At 47.6% G+C, this 12119-nt stretch overlaps 1 protein-coding gene across 1 annotated transcript in view; it reads left to right on the top strand.

Moving 5' to 3' along the window:
• The window catches only part of NUAK1 (NUAK family kinase 1), a 73731-nt gene extending 62646 nt beyond the window's left edge, over nt 1-11085 (top strand). The window contains exons 5-7 of the mRNA XM_045466226.1: nt 627-746; nt 2550-2682; nt 6427-11085. Of these exons, the coding sequence (XP_045322182.1) occupies nt 627-746; nt 2550-2682; nt 6427-7580 (1407 nt within the window). The 3' untranslated portion in view covers nt 7581-11085. The remainder of the gene's footprint in view (nt 1-626; nt 747-2549; nt 2683-6426) is intronic.
• The last annotated feature ends 1034 nt before the right edge of the window (nt 11086-12119 follow it).

Below are 12119 nucleotides of genomic sequence, written 5' to 3'. Positions count from 1 at the left end.
TGGTGGTTCAACTCAGAGTAGCTAAGGGACCTGTTCCATGTCGCACAGAGGGCTGGCGGCAGAGCTTGGCCTGATTGTACAATGACTCAAAATCCAGGGCTCCGGGTCCATTTCATCTAGGGTCACAAGGTTTGGCAAAATACGGTTCTGGTCAGAGTGCGGGCAGATGAAAATGCCGGGGTATCAGCGGCACTGGTCGGGGTTTTCCAACGTGTGATATGCTCTGTGGGTGCAGAGTGAGTTTAGCTGGGCCACAGGTGGGCGGTTTCCAGATCAATAGTTGTGTACTTCGCTGTGCATCAGAAACATCAAGCCAGTGATTTCCTGGGTGTTTCTCAGGGCAGGCCTAAACTGCAGTGAAGATAAAGGCCACGCGGGGAGTAATTTTGAGTAAGTAAGAGAGCCTGTAGTGGGCGGATGTGACAGAGTTGTGGTGGGTGGCAGGGACTGCAGCTGGGAGTCCCCGGCCCGGTCCTGTGGACTCCTTCCTTTATGAAGACTGAGGACCGGAGAGAGAATGGTGACCCAGCCGCAGACCCACGCAGGCGCCCTCGTGCTCAGATGATCTAATGTAGACATTCGCTGGAACGCTAACAGGCCCCCCTTGGCCTTGCTTCTCTTTGTAGATTGCTGACTTTGGGCTTTCCAACCTGTACCAGAAGGACAAGTTCTTGCAAACGTTTTGCGGGAGCCCGCTCTACGCTTCTCCTGAGATTGTCAATGGGAGACCTTACCGGGGGCCAGAGGTGAGCAAGCTGCTGGTGCGTGGGGGGTGGAGGTGGGGGAGGAAAGGGAGGAGGGAGGGTGAGAATTGGATCTAAGCAATACTTAAGAACAAACAAACAAAAAAGCATGCCATGCAAGAAGACTTTTCCTTATATGATTATAAAAGCCATAATGGAGACACCTGGGAGAAAATTTGAGAAATCCAGAAGATAAAGTTACCTTAACATTTTTGTGACTTCTCTTTTAAACTTTTTTCCAATGTAGATCTCTGCATTTCAAAAAATAATTTCAGTCATTATATATATGTGTATACATATGTGTGTCTGGCTTTTTATTAGCTTAAAATCATATTGTGACATTTTCTAAATTTGTTATTACTTAAAAGCGTGGTTTCTGATAAAGACATGTTTTATTGTACGAATATACCATAACTTAATCACTTCCCTAGATGTAGACAGATTGTTTTTAGTTTTTCCCTGTTAGAACAAATCAAAAACCAAACCCCCAAACCCCTAACTCTGCAGTAACTGTCTTTTAGCATGTATTTTTGACAGCATGCATTTTTGATTAAGGAATTACAGTTTTAATTGCACCTTCTAATTCACGAGAAATGTGTTTATTTCTTTACATGCCTAAAGGCTCTCAGGGCCACTGTGAGAGATGTGTATGTGTAAATGCTATTTTGAAAATGCGTGAGTTGTGAGTGATTATTCTCTTTAAAAGGAAGGTTCTCTTTATGGAGAGATCCACCCGCTGGTTATCCCTTAAATAGCAGCTGCTCAGTGGGTTGAAATGTTTCCTTCCAAATATTTATCTGTTTGAGAGTGTTTGAAGGCAGGGCTGAAGGGTGAAAGAAGGATGCCAAGGCCCCCTACCAATTGTAGTGAAGAGAAAGTCTTTCTAAAATAAGAGTGTAAGGAAGGAACATCAGACTCAATTTACGAAACTCTAAAAACCTGACACACTACATTTATCAGAGGTAATAAATGCTTCTTTGATCTTCGATGACCTCTTTCCAAGGTTCTAAGCTGGCAGCCTGCGATCTGGCCAGCAAGCAGGCTTTATTTGGCCACATTAGTCTTTCTAAAAGAAAATTGACCAAACCTTTAATAATTGGGAGAGTTCACATCAAAGTCCAGTTTCTGACTTCTGAAAAACCAGAGGATCTGTCAGTGCTGGGCTCGCCTGGCTATGTGGAAGCAGTTTGCCAAGGGGAGGCTGCCTCTGTAAGGTGGATCAATGTACTCTACAGTTTGTCTCCGTCCCCAATGCTCCACGTCGTACCCCAGATTCTCTCTTGCTTTGTTCATGTTTGTTGCGTGCCTGGCTCTCATAAGCATTTGAGTCTTTAGCCCCTGACCCATCTGAAGAAGGTGCAGGAAGGAATTGATTCCTGGATTCAGAGTGAAGGGTCCTATGGCCCAGTCTTGTACCCATCACGTTGGCAGAGAGGGGCTCTGGGGAAATATCGTTTGGCTTTCTTATGCCTCAGTAGTCTCATCTGTCAAATGGGGTTGAATATAATCCAGGCCCTACCTATTTCACATTATACTGAGGATCCAAGAAGATAATCTTTTTAAGAAAATTCTCACGTAGATTGGTACTGTCGGTCTCTTTTGGAAATGGAAAGGTCAGGCTCTGAAGCAGCCCACAGCTGCCTTGCCTATAGTTGTCAGGCTGCGGGCGGGAACCTGTCTGCCAGGGGCTACGTTCAGTTCCTGGGGTCGTTGTGGGTGGCTGCTCACAGGCAGTGAGGCCGATGGATTGGAAGGCATCCTGGAACCTGCTTCTGAGCTCCTGTATACCCTGTCTCTCTGCTCCAGGTGGACAGCTGGGCCCTGGGCGTGTTGCTTTACACCCTCGTTTATGGAACGATGCCCTTCGATGGTTTCGATCACAAAAACCTCATTCGGCAGATCAGCAGTGGAGAGTATCGGGAGCCCACGCAGCCCTCAGGTGCGGTGCCCTTGGAGGGTCAGAGGTCGAGCGGGAGTGGTTGGCTGTCCTGCCTTTGCTCACACTTGCTGCTTCTGTGTGAATGTCTATAAGGAGTCTCCCGTTTTTCCTCTTCAGATTTTTGCCTTTTGGCAAAGCTGGCTTGATAACGCTGCTCTGCCCAAACCTTCCCAAATGGAATTTCTAGAGCAAATGCTCTATACAGTAGGCAGGCTGGGAGTCCTGCTTGTGCGAACCTGGGCAAGTCCCTTACCATTTGGATTTAGTCTCTCCACTGTTAATTAAAATTTTGGAAGAGGGGCGCCTGGGTGTCTCAGTTGGTTAAACGTCTGACTTCAGCTCAGGTCATGATCTCATGGCTCATGAGGTCGAGCCCTGCATCGGACTCTGTGCTCACAGCCTGGAGCCTGGAGCCTGCTTTTGGATTCTGTGTCTGTCTCTCTCTGCCCCTCCCCAACTCATGCTCACTGTCGATCTCTCTCTCTCTCTCAAAAATGAGTAAACATTAAATTTTTTTTTTTAATTTTGGAAGAGATATCCTATGAAGTCCTTTCTAGCCCATGCAGTCATATAAACCACCTTCAACTAGACTCAGTGCCAGGAGGGTGGCAACCGCTCTTTTTCACTGCTGTGCCCCGGGGGCATGTGGTATGGCGCTTGGCATCGTTTATTGCTATAGCAACTCTACCCCTCCCCCCACCACTCCAAGTAAATTGGTGGCTTATTTTCTTTCTTTCTTTCTTTTTTATACTGGAAATTTGCTAAGATAATAGATTTCAGATGCTCTCATCACACACACACACACACACACACACACACACACAGTTTAACTATGTCAGGAGATGAATTAATTGGTTTGACTGTAGTAATCATTTAATCATGTGTATGTATACCAATCATGTTATACGCCTTAAATATATCCAATTTTTAAATTTTTCCCTCACCAGTTGTCCTGTAAGAGACAGCACTAACAAATTCAGCTGAGCTGAATATACAAAAGCAGGGGACATTTACTCTTACAGAATAAGGCATTCTCTCATGAGTTATAGTTACCGATCAGAAGTGAGACAAGAACTATACACACCTCGAGAAATAGTAGCTACATAAGGGTTTAGAAGGAGCTGGGTCTCTAATATTCTTACTCACGAACAATTATCAAAACGCATCCAGCTAGTGGTTTCTGAATTAGCTCTTTTCTTTGTATGTTTAGGATGAAAATAGATGAGCTGGGTCATGAAGGATTCTGAATGTTTCTTCTTTCATGAAGTTTTTCTGATCTGTTTTACTACTTTGGATAACAAATCTAATTCAATTCCTGATTTTTCTTCTCATATCAAAATAAAATGGAATCACAAAATAAAATCTTTAGTAATCAATAAAAAAAAAAAATTCGGTGGTTTAAACAACAACTAGGTACCGTATCTCTCGATTCCCTGGGTTGGCTAGAGCTCTCCTGGCCATGCTTGGGTTTCTCCTACAGTTGCATTCAGATGGCCACCTGGCTGGGTCTGGTTGTATGACCCCTGCTCACTGCCCTTCCACGTGGGCTCCCCTCCACGAAGTCCCTCCCCAGGCCTCTCTCTCCAGGAGGAAGCCTAGACTTCTAACATGACAGCTCAGGGCTCTTAAGACAGAGAAAGAAGAAGGTTCCAGGCCTTCTTCATGTCAGCACCGGGAAGCCAGATAATGTCACTTCTGCCATGTTCTGTGGGTCAAAGCAGCCAAGGTCATAAGCTTCATCCCTTGATAGGAGAAGGTCATGTGTGGATGGAAAGTCTGTGCACATCTTTGAAATGTAGTTAACACAGAGCTTCATAGATAGACATGCTACACACACAATGCACACACACACACACGCGCGCACACACACACACAATGGATTCTCATTCTTCCCAGTAGTTATGTTCTACAAAGTCGCTCTGAGCACTGAGGTAGTGAATACTGAAGCACGACTCTGAGAGGAAATACAGGGTTCAATCTCTGGTCACAATATTTTTGTCAACGGATCAGCATATGATCTTGTTTTATGTATATGTCTGTTTAAAGACACCTCATTTGAAATATCTTATTGGCTCATTAACATCAAACTCATAGCCAACAGCGCTATGACTCCTATCTGAATGAAGCCTATCTAACACACGTATTTTCTCCATAAGGTGTGTCACAGCCTTCTCGAACTTAAGAACCATAGACAGTACTTTAGCACTGTGTTGGGGGGGGGGGCCATTTTACACGGTGAAATCACCAAAAAACAAGGACAAAAATATAGAAAAAAGTGGACTATTACAGGCTGTAAAAAGTACACATTTTTACAGTATGAGGGTGGAAACAAGAAGGCAGGGCGTCATCGCCTCCTTCGAACTCAGCTGGGAACACACATACAGGCTGGGGGTGACTCAAATTCTTGCCACTTTGCAAATGTATGCAAATGACAGGGAGAGTGGCCGGGTATTGGTTTTGGGGTTACAAATCCATTTTAGTGAGCAGGAGAATTGAGAATATAGAATCTGTGAAGAATGAGGGTTGACTCTTGACTACTGTGTTATACATATATGTATATATGTAGATGCTTATTTATTTATTTATTTAAATAAGCCAGCCTGGTGGGTTTTTTTTTTTGGTTTTTTTTTTTTTTAAGAAATTTCCAGGTGACCCTCACGGTGGTCTTATTTGCCTCATCGGCTAACCAACACACAAACACAGTTCCTGGCACATTGCAGGAATTTAGAAGGTATTTCCTGAATGTCTGAAGGGAACGATCATCCTGTTACTTTTCAGGGGCGTAGCTCACCCCTGGTCTCATTGCCTGGCCCCCACCAGCTACTCATTAGCCTACACAAGCTGCTGAAGGGGAGGTGGGGCCTGGGAAGTGTAGATCCTTCCCAGGATCTAATTCAACTCCCATTGGGGGAAGCACAGTTTGATCTGAAAAGTCAATTTATAAGCTGTGAGAATCAGTTGGTTCCTGTGGCCTCCTCAACATCCCTTTGGGCCTTTCCCCTAATCCTCTGGCAGCAGAGATTTGCACATGGTATGTCTCAGCCAGGCTATAAGCAGATAGCAGATCTAGATGAGCTCTCAGATCTGACAGCTCGGTAGGCGACAGCTTATGTCAGAGAGGGAGAAGAGGTGAGCTCACTGGGTGTGGGTCTCAGAACCTGGCCAAGGCCCGGGGTCAGGCCAGCCTTGGGGATGGCCCCTCTCCCTGCCCAGGTATGCCAGATGTGAGCCCCTCTCCACCCTTCTCTGTCTTTCCTTCTCTGATGAGGAGCCTTTTTCTCACCATCTCAGCCCTCAGTTTCCTTTTCATGCTGACACACTTTCCCCATGACCTTGAGCATGGTGTGTTTCCACGAGCCTACCTTGGAGGTCGAAAGAAAAGCCTCGGTAACCTCCACCTGTTTTCCCTTTTGGTAAAACGATAGCCACCGAAGGAATGGTGGGGCCTGCTTGGGGCCGGGTCTGGAATCTGTTCTGGTTACCTGGACTTCCCCATTTAATGAAGATCTGAGCTGATGGAGAGCTTGGTAGTTCTAGGACATTCCTTTATTTCTGTGGAAAAAACGTGCCAAGATGTGACAATGCACTGGCCTGTGGTTCTGCGTCCTGATGATGCTTTTGATGTACTGTCTGGAAGACATTGGCTCCCATTCCCTAGTGGGGTCTCCTTACCCCTACAGTGGTGGCCCTGTCAAGGCCAAAGGCTTCCGTGCGACGTATCATTCTTCTTCTCTTGTCCCACAGACGCTCGAGGACTCATTCGGTGGATGCTGATGGTGAACCCCGATCGCCGGGCCACCATTGAGGACATCGCCAACCACTGGTGGGTGAACTGGGGCTACAAGAGCAGTGTCTGTGACTGTGACGCACTGCACAACTCCGAGTCACCGCTCTTGGCTCGCATTATCGACTGGCATCACCGTTCCACGGGGCTGCAGGCCGAGGCTGAAGCCAAAATGAAGGGCCTGGCCAAACCCGGGGCCTCAGAAGTCATGCTGGAGCGGCAGCGGTCACTGAAAAAGTCCAAGAAAGAGAATGACTTTGCCCAGTCTGGCCAGGACTCGGTGCCCGAAAGCCCATCCAAGCTGAGCTCCAAGAGGCCCAAAGGGATCCTGAAGAAGCGGAGCAACAGTGAACATCGCTCCCACAGCACGGGCTTCATCGAAGGCGTGGTCAGCCCTGCCTTGCCCTCTGCTTTCAAGATGGAGCAGGACTTGTGTCGGACTGGTGTGCCCCTCCCAAGCTCCCCCGAGGCAGAGGTGCCGGGTAAACTCAGCCCCAAGCAGTCGGCCACGATGCCCAAGAAGGGCATCTTGAAGAAGACCCAGCAGAGAGAATCGGGGTACTATTCGTCCCCAGAGCGCAGCGAATCTTCCGAGCTGTTGGACAGTAACGATGGGCTGGGCAGCAGCATCCCATCCCCCAGCCCCCCAGACCCAGCCAGGGGCACTTCCCACAGCCTCTCCTGCCGCAGGAAGGGCATCTTGAAACACAGCAGCAAGTACTCAGCAGGGACCATGGACCCGGCCCTCGTCAGCCCCGAAATGCCCACACTGGAATCCTTGCTGGAGCCCGGCGTCCCTGCCGAAGGCCTCTCTCGGAGCTACAGCCGGCCCTCCAGCGTCATCAGTGACGACAGCGTCCTGTCCAGCGACTCCTTCGACTTGCTGGACTTGCAGGAGAATCGCCCTGCCCGCCAGCGCATCCGCAGCTGCGTCTCTGCTGAAAACTTCCTCCAGATCCAGGACTTTGAGGGGCTCCAGAACCGGCCGCGGCCCCAGTACCTGAAGCGGTACCGGAACCGGCTGGGAGACAGCAGCTTCTCCCTCCTCGTGGACATGGACGATGTGACTCAGGTCTACAAGAAAGCGCTGGAGATCTGCAACAAGCTTAACTAGCTCCCCAGGGTGCAGGGGGTGGGTTGTGGGTGGGTTTTGGGGGAGGAGTGGGAGCAATGACTTGTGCTTGTGAGCTGGTTACCTCTTTGCTGGCCATGACGATAGACTGAAAAAGGACTGGTACCATCTTGCTTGGCCAAGTCCGCAGCCTTGCGCCAGCACCTGAAAGGGAGAAGTGGGTTCTCTGCCAGTCCTGCCAGCTGCCAGTCAGAATTTGGGTCCGAATTGGCATTTACTTTGCGGCACCTCTCGGAGGACCGGCTTTCCGGGGGAGGTGGTGGTGGCCAGCGCTAAGAGGGTGGGGAGGAAGCATATGGGAGCGGGGGCGTTTCCCTAAACATCATCCAAATGCTTCTGGAGGAGGGGCAAGAGAGCCTGGGGCCGTCTGCTTCGGGTGAGCTCAGAGCTTGCTTCTCTCCTCCTCACATTGGCAGGCTTGGTCTGACTGCATGGGGTCGGCAAGTAGATTTCAGCAACCTGAAGTTGAGTCAGTGATTTGTTGATAGTGGCTGCTGGGGGTGCTGGTTCGAGTCGCCTAGGCACAATGGGAAGGAGTGTCGTGATTGAACCACAGTGGTGCCATGGGATTGGAAAGAGAGGGTGGTAGTGCCCACGCCACGTAGTCGCCATCCTGGACCCAGCTCAGCCCTGGGAGTGTTGGGTCAAGGCATCCTGTGGGCTCTGTGTTCGTCCTTCATGCCGCTAGTGTGACCTTTGCTAATTTGCTAGTCTACCTGGAATGGAAGACAGGGCTTCGGTCAGAGGAGAATGCTCTGAACACTGCTAAGGACTTAGAAGAGTCAGCCCGTGGTGATTTGGGGGCTTTTTTGCCGTCTGCCACTTCTTTCCTGATGTCTGCCTTGCTCTTCAGCACAGCCTTCCGAGGATGGACAGGGAAAAAGTTGGTGGCATCAGAGGTCAAACCATGGTGTGTAACTGAGCTCGGGACCCTCTGTGGTCTTTGGGCAGATGAATGGAAATTGATCCTCACCAGCAAGGGGGCAACTTGTCGCTTTCTTTAACATCTCACTGTTAACTGGAATGCTGCCTCTTGGGTTCTCACCTGCACGAATTGGATGTGATGTTGCCATAGGAGTAATGGGCTCAACCATTTACCCTGTTTACTAATAGCAGATGGGTTCCCATCCACTGAGTGTGGAATCCGCAGAGGCAGGTCAGTTTGCTTCCAGGGAGTTCGTGTTTGGTGGGATATTTGGATCAGAAAAGGAAAGTTAGGCAGAAGGTACTCCCTCCCCCCCCCCCCCCCCCCCCCCCGCCCATATCTAAGTATTCTGTCATGGGTTTGAACTCCTAGGCTTTGGGGGAAAAGAAAGCTGAATCCATTCAAATGAATAAGGTGTTGAAAGAGCAGAGTGGGGTGGGAGAAAGCGTACAGGAGAGGGAACATTTCCCAAGGAGCCATCCAGATGGTTCTGGAGGAGGTAGGAAAGAGGTGTAGTAGGACTCTTCGGTTAAAAAGTAATATAAGTAAGTATTTAACTTCTGGACCCCCAGACTGCCAGTGGTAAGATGTCAGTCTCACAGTGGGACATCTTCAGATACTGGGTATGGAATTCGTGGTTTCTTTGGGGAATTTGGGATGACTTCAGATCCTACTGGCCTGGGAAAATTGAACCCTTTGATGCAAGATGGCCAACCTCTGGTAGCCACATAGATATATAAGGAGGACTAGTCTTGGGGGTATTTTTGGGAAAACCAATAGACAGTCGTTCATAAAGAGATGAGAAAGAATTCACCTTAAGGCACTGAGAACAATCATTGGAATGAAACTGCCCTTTTCTCGAGGAGATGGCTCCAGTTGTCCCCTGTCGCTAGCTCTGGGGTTGTGGCTTGTGCGTGCCTTCAGGTTGAGCTGAGTGGTGCATTACGGGAAGCTTCTCGATTTTCTTTCCTTCAATGCCGCCTCCTTCCTGAACTCCAGTATAGGTTCAAAGGGAAAAAAATCTGTAGATAGCTAATTGTGTGTGGGGGATGTGTGGGTGCATGGAGGGCATCCTGCAGCCTGTGAGCTCCCCACTCCATGTCTCATTTCATGCAACCTTTTCTGAACAGCCTACACTGCCACACTGCTGGTCCGTCACACGTGGCAGCTCGGCCAGCCTAGTTGGTGGCTGTCAGTATGACTTAAGGTGTAACACCTACGAAGGTATAGCGCCTACCTACTGGTTGATGTGTTTTTTCCTTTTGCCAAGTGATTGCATTTGTTTAATATTTTCCATCCTTCTAAAATGACACTATTAAGGAACATCACTCTGCTTCTCCCCCTCCCCGCAAAGCCCCACACCTGCATGTTCTCTTTTGTCAATAAACACCAACAGTGGGTTGTGGCAAAGACAGCCTCCACTCAGAGGCAGAGGTTCTGAGCTGAGTCCTACTGTGCTGCTAACCAGTTGATGGCCTTAGGCACCTGCAGTGTTTTGAGGGCTGGAGGGGTGGATTAGCCAGTCTCTCAGGCCCTGCCTGCTTCCGACATTCTGCTAACATCCTGTGATTCTAGATGCCATGTTGACTGTGTCCTTTCAAGGAAAACCTTGGAATAGAGAGAAGAGCTCTTGACGAGCAGCTCCCCTGCTTCCTGATTAAGTCCTATCATCCCTACCAGTCCATCCCCAACCAAGGAAGTCATGCTCGATTCATTTCCATGGAATTTACAGGTGAGAGACACTTTCATGACCTGGTGGACCAAGCAGGAGACTCCATGTCAGCTGTCCTGGTCCTTTCCCTGCCTCTGTGGGCCTCTCGGTGTCTTAGTTTACACATCTGCCAAAGGAGTAGAATTATACTTCTTTTTACAGGTAAATTTTAAGGCATGATCAGTTTTCAGGAAGTGCTTCAAGACCCTAGGCGAAATGAAAATGCTAAGCGCTCTCTGACTTTCCATCCCTGTTATAAGGTGCTTCTTCAGATGATGGGGAGCCCTTGGCGGGGGGTGGGGAATTCAGGTGAGTGTTGCTCTGGCCTGCTGTCTTGAGTACAAATGTGAATGATCGACTGACTGCTTATTGCCAAACTGGAAATGTTTTGTAGGGATTTACTGGCATGGTATCATTCCTAGAAGAAGAAGAAAAAAAAAAAAAAAAAAAGAGAGAGAGAGAGAGAGAGAAACTTGACTGCACATTTTTTTTTTTAAATCCGTGTTGTGACTTTTATTTAATTTCTATTTTTTTTTTGGTAATAAAAAGTTGACTTTTTTATTTGAATTTGTCTTTTTTTATTTATTGGTCTGAAAGGCATTTCAAAGGTATTATAATAATATATTGGTGTAATTTAATTGGTGCAACATGCTTTATGGCTCCAGTCAAAATTGGTTTTCATTCATTTGATTGGTTTGAGCCCAGAACAGCCTACCGGGGGGAAAAAGCTGGATAACCACCCAAAGTGTGTGTATTTTCATTGGAAACTGATTTTTGTTTTGTTTTTCATTTTTCGTTTTGTTTTGTTTCCGTTTTTATTTTTTAAATTAAATAAATTGCAATGAACTGAACTGAACTGGGACCTTGCTTCTTTATTTGGTTGTTTTCCTCTGAGTTAATGAAGTGACAGACTGGGTGTAAGTAGCAGAAACCCACCCAAGCTAGCTGAAACACAAAAGGGGAATTTATTTGAAGTTTTTGGAGAAGGAAATGCAGCTGGAACCAGAACTGGAGCAGTAGGAGCCAAGAGAACTCCAGGCCCTTTTATTCTGCCCTTCTTTGCACACCAGCTTTCTCCTTCTCCTCCTTTTGTAACCTTGCTTTCTCCCTGATCTTATGACTTACCCCATACCTTGCAGGTAGTCCCAGTTCTGGGTTCCAGAAGAGACTACTGGCCCGGTTCCTTCAAACTGGACTGGAGTGAGAAAATGAATAATAAACAAGTAAACAAATAACCCACCCAAATTATAGATTGTAATAATTACTATGAAGGATATGGATAGGGTACAAAGATAGAGATTTAAGGGAGGGGGTACCTTTTATAGAAAGAATAGTCAGGGAAGGTATCTCTGAAGAGGTGACATTTGGTAAGAGATTGGAAGAAGAACTAGTTCTATGAAGAGGGAGCATTCCAGACAAAGGGATTAGTATATGCAAAGGCCCTGGGGTCTTCAAAACAGAGCTTTACGGGGTTAATTTCTGGCCCATTGGCATAGGACAATCCTGGTCCCGGGAGTGTGGTGTTTTGCTAAACATATGTGGTCAGGTTCTAACGTGGACTGGCTATGATCATTTAGGACTCTGTGTACCCTTAATTACAAATGGCCGCCTCCTTTGACAGGTGGTCCCCAGATGAGATACATGCCATGACGTGCAATTTTAAATAAGAATATGTTTCCACTGCAGAAAAATCACTGCCAATTTATTGAAATTTATGGAGAAGATGTTTTTAATCCGCAGAATCATGCAAAGCTTGGGGCATGGAAGCAGAGCAACAGTAGTGCTCTATGAAGACCAGAAAGTTCAGACGAAGGGTTTCATGTCACAAAACCTGCCCCATGCTGTCACAACCGTCTAGTTCCGGTGGGAAATTGGGTGGGGGGGG

The sequence above is a fragment of the Leopardus geoffroyi genome, chromosome B4, assembly GCF_018350155.1.
Source record: "Leopardus geoffroyi isolate Oge1 chromosome B4, O.geoffroyi_Oge1_pat1.0, whole genome shotgun sequence".
NCBI classification, from domain to species: domain Eukaryota; kingdom Metazoa; phylum Chordata; class Mammalia; order Carnivora; family Felidae; genus Leopardus; species Leopardus geoffroyi.
This window is presented reverse-complemented; position numbering and strand designations above follow the sequence as displayed.